General features: G+C 43.4%; 1 protein-coding gene across 1 annotated transcript in view; it reads right to left on the reverse strand.

The window, feature by feature from the left end:
* NT5DC2 (5'-nucleotidase domain containing 2) overlaps positions 1-18,609 on the reverse strand; it is a 48,972-nt gene that overhangs the window by 13,890 nt on the left and 16,473 nt on the right. The window contains exons 6-10 of the mRNA XM_019547395.1: positions 15,952-16,080; positions 11,882-11,942; positions 11,156-11,258; positions 10,209-10,310; positions 4,856-4,937 (exon numbers count right to left, since the gene is read on the reverse strand). Coding sequence (XP_019402940.1) covers positions 4,856-4,937; positions 10,209-10,310; positions 11,156-11,258; positions 11,882-11,942; positions 15,952-16,080 — 477 coding nt within the window. The remainder of the gene's footprint in view (positions 1-4,855; positions 4,938-10,208; positions 10,311-11,155; positions 11,259-11,881; positions 11,943-15,951; positions 16,081-18,609) is intronic.

The following is an 18,609-nucleotide window of genomic DNA, read 5'->3' on the forward strand; positions in this document are numbered from 1 at the left end:
CCCCCCCCCGACTTCCCATCTATCTGAAGAAGGACTTTTTATTGTCCTTGATTCCTGTGGCCAATCTGAGTTTGGTTTTAGCTTTGGCTTTCCTAGTCCACTCCCTACAGGTGTGGGCCAGTGCTGCATACTCCTCCTTAGTGGTATTTCTCTCTTTTTAGATACAGGAGGTCCATGAATTCTCTATTTAGGCACGGGGGTTGCCCAGCCCTTTTGCTCCCCTATGAGATTGTATTTATTTTTGTTTAGCAGAAGGGCCAGTAACCTCCTGCTTGTTCCCCAGGCTCCTGGCATTTCTGTACAGATAGGTAAGCCTACCATCGGAAGCCTTGGGCTTCCCTGCCCTCCTAAAAGAGTCCCGTCCAGGGGCTGGGGTAGGAGTGACTTCCCTTATGTTACCCAACCTGCTGATTTTGTGGTTTTTGCTCTGTGGGCTTGCATTGGTGGGTGTCCGCCCATCCTTTTCTGTAAAACAAGTGTTAGCCAGCTGCCTTAGTAAAGGATTTTGCTATCTATTGATGAAAAGCTAGGTACTTGATGCACTGTACAGTCAGTCAGGTTGGTTCCTGGAATAATTTCACTCTTCTGACATTCTCAAGAAAGGCCCTATACATATCAGGTCCAATTCAGACTCCAAATCTGAGCCTGACCTCATATCAGTGATTTTAAACTATACCTTGGGGTGCTGCAAGGTCCTTTTAAAGGTGATGCGGTATATATATTACATGTTAAGTGTTTCCTTACCTACACATGATTCACAAGATAAACCCAGAGATTTCAAACAGGAATCCATTCAGATAGAAAAATATTCTGGCCTGTTGTGGACTTTGAGTTCTTTACAACAGAAAAATTGCTCTATTATTTTCCCTACAGTCAAAAGTGAGTGAAAGCTACAAGTTGACTTTTTCCATGGTTTTAAGACCCATTGCCCCTATACAGTAAAACACAATTTTTCAGCCTCAAGAATTGCATGCTAAACTTAAAGACAATGCAAAGGTGTGTGTAATGGATAGAGAGAGAACAGGACAAGAAAAACATTGTATAGACATGGTAGGCAAAATACGACCTTCACTCACCAGGATACTGGTCCAGCTGCGGCTATCCCCCTGCTGCTCTGTGATGTTAAGCAGGGCTGATATGTTGGTGCCCTACCCCTGCCCATGGTATTGCCCCTCACTCCCCAAGCACAACTCCCCCAGCCCTGCCTGTGTCCCTTACTCCTGACACCTACAGCTCCTCCCATTCCCCCTCACTCCCAACCCACAGCCCTCTGCCCCCCCAGCCCTGCTGGAGGGGGCCCCAGTTGCCAGGGCTATGGGACCATCCTGCTCACTTCCTGCTTTGAGGGCACTAGCTGCAGCTGGCCAGCAGCACCTGAACCTCAGCTCAGGTGGCAATGGCAGCAGCTGCTGCAACCAGAGTGGAGCAGAAAGCTCCTCCCCACCAAACCCCATGGGTGGCAGAGCCAGAGCAGAGCCTGTGGGGGGTGGGAGAGCAAGCAGGCTGAGGGGCTCAGGGCTCCACACCCCACTGCCCTCCTCCCAGGGGCTTTCCACAGCAGAGTGGCAGAGTGGGGCAGGAAGGCTCAGTGCCACTGCTGTCAGGAGCACTATGCCAGCTCCACTGCCTTGGTGAGGTGCCCCCTGCCCATCCAGAAGCAGTGGGGTCCAGGAAGGCATCTCACCATGAAAGAGTGGCTGGCATGGGGCTCCCAGCAGTGGTGATGGCAGGACCAAGCCTGTATCACAGAGGTCCCCTTCCTTCCTGCCCCCCCCCCCCCGCTGTTGGGTGGGCAAGGGATGACTCACCATGGCAGTGTGGCTGGCACAGGGCTCTCAGCAGCAGCTGCACTAAGCCTCCCCACCCCACTCTGCCCTCCTGTGTCAGGTCCTATCCACTGTGCCACAGAGGCCCCCAGGGGGAGAAAGAAGCTAGCTGAGGGGCCCTGCAGCAGGCAGCCCACATCCACCACCCTCCCACACCCAAAGCTTGGGCGGGGGGGAAGAGGACGCGTCCCCCCCACCCCCCCATGACTTCCTTAATGGATCATCTCTAGCACCCAAACTATCCCCAGGAGCGCACACAGCAAGAGGGAGCCAGTGCCCCCACTAACCCCCCAGATGAGCCACCCACCTTACAGAGACATGTCCTAGGCAATCTCCAGAGTGCATCATTAAGCAGAGAACTCCAGCCTTCCACACTTACAGAGGTGGTCTTGAAGACTGCCTGTGGAAGGGTGCCCAAGGGAATCTGAGGCATCTCTCTAAGTGGGGAGACATTGTCCTGCAAGACTGGGCCCCTCTCCAGTGCAAGACAATAGGTAATATGCTTTGCCCAATGAAGCAGATCTGCTGTGGCAAGATACTTCTCTCTAAAGCTGATGCACTTAAACAGCTGTTACCAGAGCAATTCAAACTCCTGTTACGTGTCAACTACAGATGCACCAATACATCGGTATATTGGATTGGCACAGATATAAAGAGAATTGACTATCAGAAATCAGCCTGATATGGTCAATATTTTGGCTAATAAAACGGCCCGTGCATGCACGCAGCTGCAGCGCAGCATGTAGGCAGCGAGGAACACTGGAGGGCAGTTTAGAGAGCATGCAGCTGGTAAGTCTGGTGTGGTAGAAGGGGAGGAGGGAAGATCTGGGCCCCTGCACTGAGGGAGGAATAGGGCTGAGGCAAGTGCTGCCCAGCCAGGGTGGGGCAGACACAGGACAGAGCTGTGTGTTGCTCATCCAGGAGCTGCTGGTCTGGGGCTCCTGCCACAGCTCCAGCAGCTCATCCGGAAGGGTATGGCAGGGGGTGTACCCCCACATCTGCATGGGGTGGGGCAGGGTGGGCTCTCCCCAGCAGGGTGAGGTTGCATGCAGGGCTGGCAGCGGTGGGACTAGGGTGCTACAAGGGGGCTGCAGCCATCTCAAAATTTGCCAGACCCCCCACAACCCTCCTCCCAGTGCCACCGCCACCCACCCTGTGCAGGCCCTCACCACGCAAATCCGGGGTCACACACCCCCCTTCCCCCATGACCTGCGAGAGGAATGGAGGGAGGAGCAGCAGGAACTACTAGGCAAGCCCTGGACCAGCTGCTCCTGGATGAGCAGCATGCAGTAGCGTGAACTCCCCCCCAACTTTTCCCTGTGCCCCCCGGACAAGCCATAGCTTCATCCAGCACCTGCCCTGGCAGTGCTTGCCCTAGCCCCTGCCCTATTCTTCTCTCACCATGGGGGCCCTGATCAGCCTCCCCATATCCCTTCCCTTCCCCCACACCAGACTTACCAGCTGCATGCACTTCAAGCTGCCAGGCTGGTATTGGAAATTGGATTGGTATCGGCCAATAAGCCTCCTTAAAAATCAACTATCAGTATCAGCCCCAAAAATCTGTATCGGTGCACCCCTAATGTCAACCTTTCATAGCTAGGACTTGCACTTAAGACCAAGATCATCTTAGCACATAGGTAGACAATTTTGGCTGGAGAGACACTTAAATGAGTTTTGGTAAGGTGTCAAGGACTACACACAAAATATTTTAGAAGATACCGTTTTAACAATTTAGAAGATGAAAAACAAATAATATACTAAAAATCAAACATGTACTATGACATATTTTAATGTGATTTCACAAAATATTTTTGTACCGATTCATGATTTAAGTAGTATACACACACACACACGACAGCTGCATAATAGCTCAAAATGTCTCTCTCATATATTGGGGGGGTGTGCACAGTGGGGTACTTGTGTGGGGGGCATGGTGGGTGGGAGGCAGGCTGTCCATAAGCTAGGTGCTGGGAACCAGCTGGGAGGGTGGAGGTGGGAAGGGGAGGAATAGGGCGGGGGCTAGGGCAAGCACTGCCAGGATGGGTGCTGGATGGAGCTATGGCTCCAACCTGCAGTGCTATACATGGGGGTGAGCCCTGCTGGGGCAGCCCATACTGCTCTCCTGCCTGCATCTGCTGAACAATCCTAGCCCCGACCAGTGCACAGCTTTCTGGCTGCACTGTTCCTAGTGTGGCTGCAGCTGCCCAGGTGCTCTTTGGCTCCCCCTGCCTTCAGCAGCAGCTGTTCCACTGTCCCCTGCTTCTGCCCCTGCTGTGCCACTCCGGGCAGGGGAGAAGCTACAGCCAGAGAGCTCCTGCCACTGCACATGGGGCTCCAGCTCTTGGTTGCTTTGCACCCACTCTGCCTGCCCAGCTCAATAAGCAGCCACCTGTTGGTAAAGTAGATGATAGGCAGTCAGGAAATGGAGCTGGAGCTCCAGGCAAGGGCGGGGAAGCTGCAGCCAGGCAGCTCTTGCCCCACCTCATGGGGCTCTGGCTCCAGGTCCCAGTTGCCTTCCACCCACTCCACCAGCCTGATGCAATGAGCAGCCCCCTGCAGGCAGAGTGGGTGGAAGGCAGCCAGGAGCTGGAGGCCTGCATGCTGGGACAGGAGCTGCCCAGCTGCAGCTTCCCTCCTACCCAAAACAGTGCAGAGGCTTGAGTAGGAGGAAGAGGAGCCACTGGGGGGGGAGGGGGGTGCTGTGCAACATTTGGGCAGCTGAAGCTGCACCACAACAAGCCCTGTTGAGAAGCTGTGCATGATGACTGGGACCGGGATCATCTGGTGGTCTGCCCCAGGTGGAAGTGGGCAGGGCTCAACCCCATGTGAAACACTGAAGAGTCAACAGCGAGCCAGACTGGTGGAGGGAGGGGGGCTGCAGACTGCACCTCCTCACATTATTATAGGTTTTCTGCTTAAGGGATGCTGCTCCAGGGCTTTGCCAGCAACGCGCAAAAAATAATACAGCTAAATTAGTCACTATCATTCTAGGAACAATTAGAAAAGTAAATCAAAACAGAAGGAATTACCTCTTTGTAGATCTTTCCTTTTTCTAGTTGGCTTATTTTGTCCCACTGCAGTGAGCCTTTGTCATCCAGTTTTCTGAATGGTCTGAAAAGGAATGGGAGAAGGCTAAACAAACTCATATTTAGCTGTTACCAGATAGGGCTATAAGATCAAGTCATGCTGCTTGTTTGTAAACCTGTACACAAGTGAATTAAGTTAGATGCAACCTTTCTACTCCCTATGTAGAACCTTCTCATAGGAATAATATCTAGTCTAACCTTATTTTTTAAAAGCAAATCAATCCTTCCACACCAAAGCAGATGTCCCAAAAATCTACACTCCTTTTTATAAGCTGAAGAAATCAACCTCAAACAGTACATACAGCTATGAGGCCTTCTGCCCCAAAGGACTTCAAAGAACATTCTACTTTGACTACTGCCTTATTTTGGAACAATATACACTGCTCTTAAATTCCCCAATAATAAAAACAGTCCCTGAAACAGAATCCTAGGGCATGTTCTGATGAGCGTGCACATATGATTTGCAGTGCCTCAAAGCCGTTTTAGGTGCCACAAACCACACACAGTGCATGTGCACCCATTCGCTGTGCTCATTTGCAGTGCAGCACCAAAATTTGAAACTAGGAGATCCCAGTGTCAAATAAACACACACACACACCCCACCCCACCAATAAAAAGAGAGATGCTGTGCACATAGCAGCTACCAGAAACAGGGCCCAGCCAGCCAGAGCCACACTCTGGCTGCCATCTGGGCTCCGAGTGGCTGGATCAGCACTGCTATTGCCCCAGGAGGCTCCCAGGACCCAAGTAAGCTTCCTCTACCTGACCCAAGTCAATTTGCCATGCACCAGAACGTGCATGCAGGAGCATGTCCTGGGACAAAGCAGCAGCAACACAAAATGTGAGCTTATCAGAGGCATGTTTTTCCCCCCCTCCGCAGAGGCATAGTTTAAACGTTTCCTTTTTAAGGTAGGAAGTAAGTTTTATTGAAAGGGATTGTGCGTAGTGTGTAATTTGTCACCCACGGTTTTAGTCTTCAGGGGAACTTTCTTGGTCCTGAAGTGAAGCTTGCTGGGTTGTACAGCTGTAAGAGAGATTTCATGAATAAATTTGTTTGCAAAGAGCAAGGCAAGAATGGGCCACTGATGAAAACTGATTGTGAAGCCTGTAGCCCAGAAAGGATATGGTTAAGATCTGTTAAGAAAAGGAAAACTACAAGTTAAGTAAAGCCTAGAAAAAAAGTGTTAGGATTCTGAAGAGTTGCTACAGAAAGGAAAAAAGAAAGAGCTAATAAAGAGTCTGCAGAGCCCTAAAAGGCCAAGTAATCCATCAGTCCAGAGAAGGGGCACAAAGAAAGATCACCATTAGAGCTGCAAGAGCTGGGAGTCTGCAATCTCAACTGACCCAAGGGGAAGCCAAAGAGCCCAGAAGTCAGACACTGCGCCCATAAGAAGTAAAGATGACCAGAAGCAAAGCCAGCCACAGTATATAAGAAGAACAAACTAACCAAGAGGGGTAGACCCTCTCTTTTTGTCCTTATGTTTTACAGGATAGAACCACCACTGAAGCATCATGAAGTTTACTGGATACAAGAAAGAAATCAAGCTTAACTGTGTTATGTGTAATAATTGTGTTTTACTATGTCTGTAAAATGCTATTACTACAAATGATTGTGATGTCAACTATGCTGGACTATGAAATGTAAAACAAAATTTCTTGAAAAGCTATGAAATATCTGAAGAGTGGCTACAAAAATGATACATCATGCAAAGCATCACCTCCACGACCTCACAGAGTTCAGCCATGCCAAAGATCAAGAAGGCTACCAAATTATTTGTTTTGTCACCCTTTGTTTCCTTTTCAAACCCCTTGTTTTTGTTTTGTTCGTGTTAAAATTAATATATTTTAGTTTGTATAATAGGAATAGTACTGTAATGTAGTTTTATTAATTCCCCAAATTTGTGCAAAAGTTAGGAACACAAAGTAAAGTAAAGTGATAGAATCCTAAGGAAGACCAGGGAACCTAGTTTCCATGGCAAGTTAAAAAAAGTCCTAACCCTTAAAACTTATCCAAATTTTTACAAGATGGAAAGGTACTAGTAGTGCTATAATAACACCACCAAGCATCCAGGTAATATTCAGCTGCACATTCATGCCAATAAAAAGAAGGAAATAACTTATGGTACCATCGTCCCTGTTCCTGGCTCAGTCCCAGGCTGGAAAGTGAGAAGCCTAAGCACTCTCTCACTAGTTACCAACAATAGGCAAAAGGTTAGTCTTCTGTCCATGTAATGCAAAAACACCATCTACCTTGCCAGGCCCAAGGGGTGTATTGTGCAGAGAGAGTGATGACCTCTGGAGAACTGACTGGGTTTCTCTTTTGTGGCCTATATTAATTCTGTAAGGGAGTGTTAGGGTGACTATATTTGGATCTTGGGGAGCACTGGATTTGCAGCTGAATACAAGGCTTTATTCTGTGTCTCAGCAAAGCTACTGACCACAAGACAAAATGATATATTAAAAATAACACTGCAAATGCTTAGGCAAGCAGTTTTCTAACAAGGCCATAGTGTTGTATAGAGCCCATTGTGTAAGAAGAACAAGATGCAGCCCACCAGCTATTGTCAGGAGACAAAGCAGAAGCAAGACCTTGGAGATGAAGAAGGAATCAGCAAGAATCCAAAAAGAACCAGCAAGTGACCAGAGGAAGCTGGGGTCAAAGTTTTGAGCATACACCTCTTAGCCACTCATCCTCATAGGCCCATGGGCTGGATGAGAACCCAGGTTCTAAATAATTTTAGGATTCTCTCCCCCAAAACCTGTCAGTCCTTTAGCTAAATTTAAAAATGTAATCTTTAACCTCAAATCCCAAGGGATGATGAGATCTAACTGTCACAAACTCCTGCAAGACCGTTTCAGGCTGGACATAAGGAAGAATTTCTTTACTGTCTGAGCCCCCAAGGTCTGGAACAGTCTGCCAGAGGAGGTGGTTCAAGCACCTACATTGAACACCTTCAAGGAGTAAATTGGATGCTTATCTTGCTGGGATCCTACAACCCCAGCTAACTTCCTGCCCTTTGGGCAGGGGGCTAGACTCGATAATCTCCTGAGGTCCCTTCCAGCCCTGATGTCTATGAAATCTTTTCCATAATGTTTGTCTTCCTCATTTAAATCAAGATATTGATTTAAAAACAAAGAAAGAATTAATTATGTTTATATGCATTTAATAAGCTAATAATGTACCATTAATCACTTCCTTAAGCCTTAAAGCAAGTGAGAAATGAAGTGCCTACCTCTGAGCAGACTTTAAGGGTATTGAGAGCATGAGTGGGAGCACAAGCTCATGCTCAAATGAAAACAGATAATATTGTGCAATACTACTTCCACCTGGTATGCAAAGTTCTGCACCAATAATTCTTAGAACCTTAAATCATAAATTTTGAAAGTGGAGCAGTCCAGATGTTAGATTAATTATCATTAGACTTATTTAAAAAGTTGGAGGGGCACTAATCAAAGTTCCAAATATAAGTTACAGAAACAAAATTTGATCATTCATAGGTCATTAACTTCCCTCACCCACTATAATGCTCTAGAATGGTTTCAAGTTACATAAAAATAAAACATGAGCGTAACAGTAAAGTTTGGTGGTAGAGAACAAGTAGGAGAACTGTAACCATTTTATAATTCATTTGTAGGTGGGTATGGCAATACAAAGTCCTTGAGCTGAGTTTACAAAAGAACACCGACTGGAGATGAACACTTAAAAGCTTCAATTAAAATTGAAGACGCATCTAAAAACAGAAGTGCAGCAGTAGTTTGGTTTTTTCTCAAAAAAGATCCAAGTAACAAGGATAATTATGCATACTCCTGCAGAAGGTGCCGTTCATATTGTTCCAGGGGGTCTTTGATATAAGTGTGTATTGGGCAGAATTTTACATGGTTGCAAGGGGCACATCCTATTGATGATCTGGGGAGGTGGGGCAGCAAATCAACTAACTGTGACCACAACTTGATATTGTACCTAGCAGTCTGGAAAAAAGACAAAACAAAAAAAACCAAAACACACTTTACTTGATGTTATAAAAGACTGTTAAAAGTTAAACACATTAATTGTTTCTGCAGTTAGCGTTGAGATACGGCCTTCTCTAGGTTAGAAAGCACAACACCATATTCGTACTAATTCAATATAGATTGATAAGAATATTTATATTCTTAGGTAATTATTTATACAGTAAATTTAATGAGGAAGAAAGATGCTAGATTTACAGCATTAGATTTCGTTCTTTTTTCAGCTAGAGGATACTTACATTATAGCCAGTAGTAGCAAAGCTTCTTAGTGACCTCCCAGTTTACTTATGCCCTGAACTACCTTTTCTTCATGACTATTATACCATATATCTTGATAAACCTGTCAGTTCGAAATTATATAGCGTGTTTTGTAAAGGGTACACATGCCCACCAAGAACTGAAGGTATGATCAGCTGTAACACGTGTTGTGTTCCAAGAGGCTCTAAAGTGCTCTAAAAAGTGAAGCTAGAGATGTACATCACTGAAACAGATCTCCTTTTGAGGTGCTTTAAAAATGGCCCTTGAAAAAACAAAACAACTTTGAAGATACCTTGCATGGAGACATCAGCAAAGCAGCAGCAATGCTAGGATACTAGTAAAGATACTGGAGCAAATCTGTGGCACAGGTCCTGACCAGGGGAACCAGCTACTAGCCCCTCTCATCCCTCAACACAGGGAAATCCCACTTTATGAGGAAGTTCCCTATTAAAATGCAACTCCAGAGTGGCTCCAAATATTGAATCCTGGGCTAAGCTGCAAGGGGGAATGGGAGAGGGGAGGGCAAGACTTGAGAGTTACTGAATACACAAACAAAGCAATAATGCCCAAACATCCAGCCAAAAAATTATATTACCAATTATTTGAAGCCTTGTTAAAAAGGCAGCAGAAAGGAGAGAATCTGACACAAAGTTAAATCACAAGGCATTCAGCTTTTGTAAGAAGTATTCTGTCCTTTCCCTCTCTTCTAGCCGATTTAATCATAAGACTTTAATCATGTTTATGTCAAAATAAATAGGATTACAATATCAGTTAAACACTGAAGGAACCAATGTTTTAGAAATGCACTTTCTGCTTCAGATTTCCACAGAATTTACTAATAGAGAGCTGTTTGCCCTAACAGATGCATTTGGCTAATGAATATCTGATAGAAGCATGAGGGAACCCATCCTAAATCACGCCTGCACTTTTTAATTCTACACATTACCCATGAACGCAGGTCACAGGACAAATTGTTTTGAGGAATGTTCAACTTGGATGAAGTAATGCAATAAGCTGCAATGAAACGTACTTGCGTCTATCAGTGAAGAAGTTGGGTTTATCAGCTTGCACAATGACCATGTCAAAGAGGTCCCGCCAATTCTTGCCAACCATGTGTTTCATTCCTTTATCTCTGAAGAAGAGCAAGTGAAAAAAGTCAATAGGTAAGCAATTCCTTTCAATACATATCTGTTTCCCCCATACCTTCCTTTGAGTAAATTCCATAAGGCTTTTTTAGTTTGGCTTAAAATAAAAATGTACTTGTTCAGTCTTGAAGCACAGAGACTCCATAAACCTCTGATTCCATTGTACTGCATGTAAGAGGTGCACAATCCTTTCATATTTATAGTAAGTGATCACTATCTTCTGCTGTTACCAGCAAGGGATTCTCTCTCCTCTACCAGCAAAGCTCAGACCCCAACCCTATGCCTTCAAGCATGCCAGAACAGAGGTGTTGCTATCAAAAATCAACAGAAAAGCCAATGGCAAAACACTGGCTAGCCATAATTCCAAAAGAAAAAAGTAGAAACATACTGGTTCCTCAAACAAAACAAAAGAACTGAAGCAGAGACCGCAGTGGTATTTTTATATAATACATATATAGCTTATCATAAACTACTCCCCCAGAAGCTTCCTTCTCAGGAAGTACATTTTCACTGACTACCTGTCTTGTACACATACCAGACCAGCCTCTGGCTTCTTTACTTTTCATTCTATCCAGGAAGAGCGCACACCAGCTGCTGATACTTCCTTAGCCTAAGGGTTTTTTAACCCAAAAGCTTGCTTAAAAATTGTTTTCCAACTATTTAAGTTGGTCTAATAAGAGAGATCAGATTCACCCAAAGAACCTTGTCTGCCCACTGAAACATGCAACTTATTGAAAGACCCCCTCAGAGTTTAAATGCAGTGAGGTTTGCTATATAAAACATGTAGCTATAGCCTATCAATTTACAGTGCATGAATCGATTATATACTCACACAAAGCTAAATGGGCTGTTCGTGATGAGGAAAAGCTTCTTGTTATGATTAACCAGTCGGTTTAGTACAGCATAAGTTTCATCTCCATGGAGAATGTACTTTTCTGTATCAAAATCCACAAAATTGTTATCGTTATAACCAGCTTTCAAGAATCTCAACTTTTCCAAAAATAATTCCTAAGAAGGTTACATATGATATTGATCATAATTTTCACAGGAATACAGAAATCTTTATGCTTGGACACAGTGTCACAATCTTCCAGTAAGGTAAGATAGACAGAGCTGCAATAGCAACAAAATAAGAACTTTGAAATGGTTAAAATGCAGCAAAAAAATCACAGCATGCCAAAAGGTAAAAAACAAAAACAAGAAAACCCCACCATTATTACCTCATAGCTTATATGAATCTACAGTGAAAAGATACAGGTCTTTAATAGCTACTGGTTTCCTTTATGGTATGTTATACCTTCAATTACTGGTATTCTTTACTCGCAACAAAGAAAAAAAAAAATATATGGAAGAATGAAGCAACTACTCCTTTGGTCAGTACCAAAATTTCTACTCCTTGGATAGCTGTTAGCAGCAATTTAGTCTGCCAATACTACTGTGAAGTTAATGATGTAGTTACACAGATATTTTATTGAATTCTTACACTTGAAATAAAGAAAGTGTGCACACACAAAAAAACAAATTAACTCAAGATCAGATTCAGAAAAATGTTACTGACCCATATCTTTCTCAATCCACTGGTACATCATTCCTTTTACGTGCACATCTTTAATGGCATCCTGAAAAAAGAGAAAGAAAGATCAAAAAGATTCAGATTTAAGACTGGCATTAGCATGATTACTGCCTATTTTTGCCAAGAAGGATCAGCAGAATTACAAATCTGCTGCAGGGATACAGAGAGAAACAGAGAAAGCCAAGGATATTCTAAATGGGGATTCACTATTATCATCACCACAATCACCAGAATAAAATTTATGAATTTGGGTGCGATTGTGAAAGGAAAGTCAGCCATGTTCCATCTGGCTTCAAGTTCCACCTATGGGAATAAAGATAAAACTAACCTGCATTTTTTGTTTCTTTAAAAACTGTTAGAAAAACAGATTTGTATCAAAAATCAGTATTGCACCAATACTCAGGTGGCCCAAAACAGGACAGCCTGGGTTCAATTTATACATAGAGCCTGAGATCACCTTGTAAATGCAGCAGGCTTTCTTCCCTTAAGTCATTCCCTAGTCATTCCCAGGATCAACCTGGGTGGGTTCCAAAGGGATTCCCAAGGAAGAGAACAACACAGGACAGAAGGGGGGGTTGTTATTGTTTTGTTTTTACACACGCTCAGGGGGTGGGGGGTGGTCCTTAAATAATAGCGGCTCCAAGAGCCCAGAGTAGCCAAAACATCTTGCGGCATCTCATGTATTAGCACCCCCGTGCTTCAAAATGGCAGCGGGGGCACTTTAGCTAAAGCTTGTTGGATAAGCTTTAGTTAAAGTGCCCCTGCTACCGTTCTGAAGCGATACATAAGACAGAGGTTGGCTGGAATGCAGTAAGTGCCACACTGGAGCAGACTTGATTTAATCAAGTCTGCTCCAACACACTGCAATTACAGTGCACTGGAGCAGCCTCCTGGCTCGTATATAGGCACCGAAGATGAAAGAACAGTCTCTGCCATGTAGTACTGCTAGGCCTTAGAAAAGGAAGCCAGATGGAATGCATACTTGATTATGATCTGTTCTGACCATAACTGTGTCAAGAGTTAGGGGACTTACAAGTAAAGCAATTTTCTAAAGAGTGCTCTCCACTGGATCTACACACAAGGAACTTTGAAAGGAAGTAGTACCAAGAGAGACACACCATCCCACTATTTCGATATCCCTATCCAAGAATGCAAATAACCCTCAGTGAACAAGATGCAGGCACTTACTTCAAAAACATTCAAAGACAGCTTTAAATGGGCTAAAAAAGTACAAACTACAACACGTGAAAACTGGTATTTTTGAGGGTCTGGGTAAGAGGATTAAAAATACCCTAAATTTTGCAGGTTATACAGAAGTTGTATGTATTGACTATTAAAAACAAGGCGGCAATTGTTCACAAAGTACCATTTCTACCCTGACAATGGAATTAAGTGGCAAATTAAAGGACATTTATTTGCCAAGTGGAGTACTTACAGTAAAGGAACAGAATGCCTAGTATGCTGGGCAATATTTAGTTGTGAACTCCTTAGCCCAATGCCAAAATAAATTTTAAAGTAATAAAAAAAACCTAGCTGTACTGTAACTAAAGCCCAAGGAGAAACATCTGGTATTTAAAAGAGCTCTCCGACAGATGACAGGGCTGATAAGTGCCAAGAAACCTAATCAAATCTGAGGCAGAAAAACAAGCTGTTCACGTGCTTCAGTTATTGGGGCACTCAGATAAGATATGAACTTTAGGCCAGTACACAACATACAGTGCTCAACTTTGTATAAACATCTGAGAAGTTTCCTTAGAATTACTACAATGCTTAGCATGTCAACAGTGACCATTTCTTGCTGACTCACTTCAATGAGTTACAAAAAGTTGTGTCAAGTTAACTTCTAGAAATATCCAGTAGCTCTCTGCAAGAAAAGAGTCCACATTGGGGGAATGCAGACATTTTCCAGGGCATCTCCAATTCATCTGCATCGCTATTGTGAGAATGCAGAATTCTGAGAAATAGCGATGCCATATTTCAGACCGGGAGGAGTGCCATACTTGTTTCTATACAAAAAAAAAAGTCCTACTTTGCTGAATACTTTACAGAACGCATCAGATTCTTTGCCTTTAAAACATTAATCTCAGAGATTAGGGACACAAAAGGTAGGCTCTTACAGAAAAATCTATTTAAATTATCAAGTCTCAGAGCAAGAGATCCCCTCTCCCAATCACAGACCATAGAGCAAGACAATACAACAGTCCAGATTAATTTCTTCTGAGTGAGCTTTGGGGCATCTTCTAGTGATTCCTTCTAAACTATGGATGGATCCACTCTATAGTTCTGAATGGCTGTAAATTCTAGATGAACACTTAGAAAATGGCTTTTGATATAATCCAGTAGCTACTCAGTGTAGTGCAGAAGCAGAATGATGTCAAAAAAATTAAAGGGTTGGGACATATGTATCATAAGTACTCCAAAAATTAAACATTTCAGCCTTAGATTGACATACAGCCCCCTGCCACAAAACCTTGCTGGACTCCTTCAAAACTGCCAGGGCTGCAGGCATGGAAGGATGCAAAAAGGAAGCAAAGCCAACTGCTAGTGAGCACTTTGCAGCCTTCGTTTCCCCAGAGGCTGCAGAATCCTGAGACTCCTAATTAATGCCTTTTACGATTTACAGTAGGGGTTCTCAGTTTTTATGCTGTGGCACAGCAAATCATGGCCTGGAAGTGGCCGCAGCCTGGCGAACTGCGGCCCAGCAGTCAGCCTACCATGGCTGGAATTTCCGGCTGGCAGACAGGTAAGAATATCCCCACCTCCATGGGGGGCGGCAAACCCTGTGCTGTCCTGGGCCCTGCTCATTTAACAAACTGTGCTTTACACTGTTTAAAATAACCAAAGATAAAGCACTGGTGCCTTCTGCCCATCATCTCTCCTACCCCCATCCCAAATAGCAGAGAGGGAGGAAAAAACCTGTCCTCCATATTTAAAAAACAAAACAAAACAAAACAAAACCACACAACCATTACGATCATAATCAGGTCATCTAGGTGAGGCTTAAGCTGGAATAAAAAACACCAACCAGAAAACAAAAACTTATGCTTTCTCCTTTAGAAAGTTAGAACATTCTACCTACTGATACTTTTGAACAATATCAGTGTGGTACAAAACATTAACTGAACCTAGGAATCTGACCACACCAATGAACAGTTCCATATCCCATCTGGAGAGTTGACAGAGATCCTGGCCATATTTGGTTGGCATTGCTAGATCACTATACAACTGTCAAACCTTTTAAAAACTCCTTCTTAGGAGTAAGCTTTACCACACCCCTTTACAAAAAAAACAATGATCGGCAACAGTAAACTGCAACTTCTTGAAGAAAGCTACAAATAAGCTATTAGCCATTAATTCTGTAGAATGTTTTTATTTCATAAATAGTGTGTTTAAATATAGTTGATAAAAAATAAAGGGTAAAAATGAAATGTCCCTAAAACAGTGCAGAATTTGGACAACGTTCTTCATTAAATAATTCCATTATTTGGTCGCACGTGGAGCTACAGCTAAAATGACTTCACAGGACTAATCAAACAGGACTAACAAAATATGTCCTAGGCAAAACCCTGCCAGAAAGCGGGGTGAAGAGTAGGGGTAGATGCTGAAGAGGGGAGGTGGTCCGGGTGGTTTGTTTTACCTGCCAGAAACTCAAAGATCCCAGCTGCTGCTCCAGTATCACTGGATGTCTGCTCTTGCCACAGCACAAAGATGCTCCACCCTGGGAATGATTCATTGCAGGGCAGGACCACCATTCTGCCTCCCCCAGTAAGTTGGTGTCCAGGGCTGGTGCCTTGTTCACTCACCCTTATTTATGCTACTTCTACCAAGTAAAGATGTTTAATGGTGACTTAGTAACATATGAATAGATCTCAAAAAGCTATAAAAAAATAGTAGTAGATGCTTCCTAATTTTACTGCAGGCAGGAATTCATATTTCTCAGAATCAACAGTAGCTTATATTTGGATAGTACAAAGCTCACGAACAATATATGGAATAACTAATTTCCAACAACATCATATGTAGTGTTTCATCATTTTTTGATCATTTATACTCACAGATATATCCTTGTAAAGATGAATCTGGTCAAACTCAATGCCATGAGCTAGGAAATAATCAATAACAGAGGATAACAGCGTCATTTCAGGAAGAGAGAAGATGTCCATGAACTGTTTCAATGAAGGACCCTAGTCGAAAGGAAGAGAACACACAAGAAGAAATTCAGAAAGATAATTTAGGTCATTATGAAAAAGAGTCACACCTTACAGCCATGTCACTTTTCATGGATTTCCAATCATACTTCTTATCTATATAAAGCTGTTTTGTTTTCAGAAGACACAACAGGAGAAAGCCCAGCAGCTATAGCAAGCATCAGCAGCTGACAGCCCTCTGCCCTCAAAATGCACAGGCACTTAAGTTTTAAAAAGTATTTGATAAAATAGATTTATTGGTTATTACTGTCATGAAATAAAAACACTTTTACAAAAGACAAGAAGAATTAACATCAGGATCTGATATTTCAACAAAATATGATACTCTTAATTTCCAGTAAAGTCACTATTTTATGTTGCACTGAGATAAAGCTATTGCATTACAGAAAAGGCTGCAACAATCTCTGTAGGTTGCATACATCTAGCTTACAAGAAAGTCACGTCTTTGCCAAATGTTTATGTGCTTCAAGACCCTTGGATGCAAAGTACTGGGACAAATATGCTCACTTAAATTCCTGATGAGGTTTCACTTGATATTTAAGTCAAGGAAATACCACAATTGTTACAGTTTAACTACCATGTTTACTCAAATCCAAGATAAGGGTTTCCCCATCCACTATTCAACATGGGGGTGGGGGAGGAACTCTCACCTTAGATGTCAGCATTGGCTAGGGGCAGACAGCCGTTCTGGCTCAGACCCTGGCCTGGAGCTGCATCTGCTGCCTTCCCCAGACCAGGGCTAAAGCAATTGCTGCTACTGCATCCTGGTTGAGCCCAGGGTGGCTAAAGTAGCTCATACGGGGAGGGAAGCATGGGAAAAACTACAAGGTGTGTGGCCCAAGGGGAGCAAAGGACAGACTATGTAGTGGCTCCAACTCCAGCTCCAGCCCTGACCAGGGACCAGGGCTGGAGCCACCTGTTGTTGCCTGCCCCAGGCCAGGGCCAGTTATCAGTGCTGCTGCTGCTGTCAGACCACACCTGGGCCTGGAGCCAGAGCTGCAGCATAGGGTGAGCAGCAGGCAGGGAGCAGGCCAGGGGCCAAAACGGCCACCAGAGGCAAGATGTGGAAGGGGCAGTGGACAGGTGTTAGGCCACCTACCACTGCTTTCCCAATCACAGTGGTAGGAAGGAAAAGTTTAAGACAACCTTCCAATACTTAGATTCTATGCATGGAAAGTTATAACAAAACTGATCATTTTCTATGCACAGAATCTAAATACTGGGGGACTGCCTTAAATTCAAAGTCATCTTGGATTTAGGGAAATACAGTATGTTCAAATCCTAACCATGGGCAGAAAACTCCTGCCAAACAGGCAATCATACTAAAAGGGAAAGCAGCAAAACCAACAGGAACAGCTTCATAACTACTTAAAACTTCCTTGTTATTTCATTTACATTACTTATGTACTCGCTTAATTCCAACTTTTGCTTAAAGTAAATTAATAAAACATTAGTAAACAAGCTATTGGCCAAACCTGGCAACATTGTGATGATGGTATCGGAGTAGCAGCATCTTCTCAGAACATTAGTTTTAGACCGTGAACTCTAGTTCAATACAGTATGTCAGTTTTATGTATAGAGCTACCCCTATCAAATGCCTTAAGTACCACTGCATTCCATTGATACTTTAGGCACTAACATATGGAAGAGAACTTGCGAAATCCCTCTGGAGAGCTGCAGCTTGAGTCAGTTTGCTTTTCATTTGTCTACTGCAGTGGTTCTCAACCTTTTTAGACTCAAAATACCCCTTGGTAAGTACCAGCTCTTGGCTTTCATTCTTTTTTGACTACAGAAAAACAAACACAGCAATCTTCTGCTACAAAGAACACAGAAAGACCACAACAGTTCATAATGTTTTTGACAGTATGGATTCCTATTTGAAGTCTCTGGGTTTATCTTACAAAAAAAATCACGTGTTAGTATTTGCACATCTAATAGTGCTAACATTGTATAGCACCCTTAAAAGATTCTCACAGCACTTAAGGGTGCCATGGCACCCTAGCTGAGAATTACTGGTCTATCGTTGTAGAAACAGTTAGTGAACTCTAATGATAGAAAGGTAGTTGGGGAAAATGCTCACAACTAAAGAATCTGTCAAAGGAGTCTGCATACTTTCTGGAAGGTGTAATACCTCTTTGGAGCCCTAAACAAATCCTTGACAAGTAGGAATATATATGTTCAGCATAATCTAGGATTTTGGTGGTCTCCAATTAAATGCATGTAGAACATGAACAATTCTTTTGTTAATCATTTCAATTCTGGTTTTCCAGTTGCCCCTTATTAAATTGTAACCTAATAAATCATTCTGAAGATGTCACAGAAGATGAACACGTTCAATTCTCAAGAAACCAATTTAGCTTTGAACAATACAGCAGAGAGAAATTGCTGAATTTCAAGTTAAGTGTACCATGAGGAGAGATCTGCTGCTTCTTTGGGTCCTTTATTCTAGTAAAAAATCCTATGCCTGACATACTATTGTTTGGACCAAGAGTCTGGAAGAGAATT

This window comes from Crocodylus porosus, unplaced genomic scaffold (genome assembly GCF_001723895.1).
Source record: "Crocodylus porosus isolate Cpor-Errol unplaced genomic scaffold, CroPor_comp1, whole genome shotgun sequence".
Classification (NCBI taxonomy): domain Eukaryota; kingdom Metazoa; phylum Chordata; order Crocodylia; family Crocodylidae; genus Crocodylus; species Crocodylus porosus.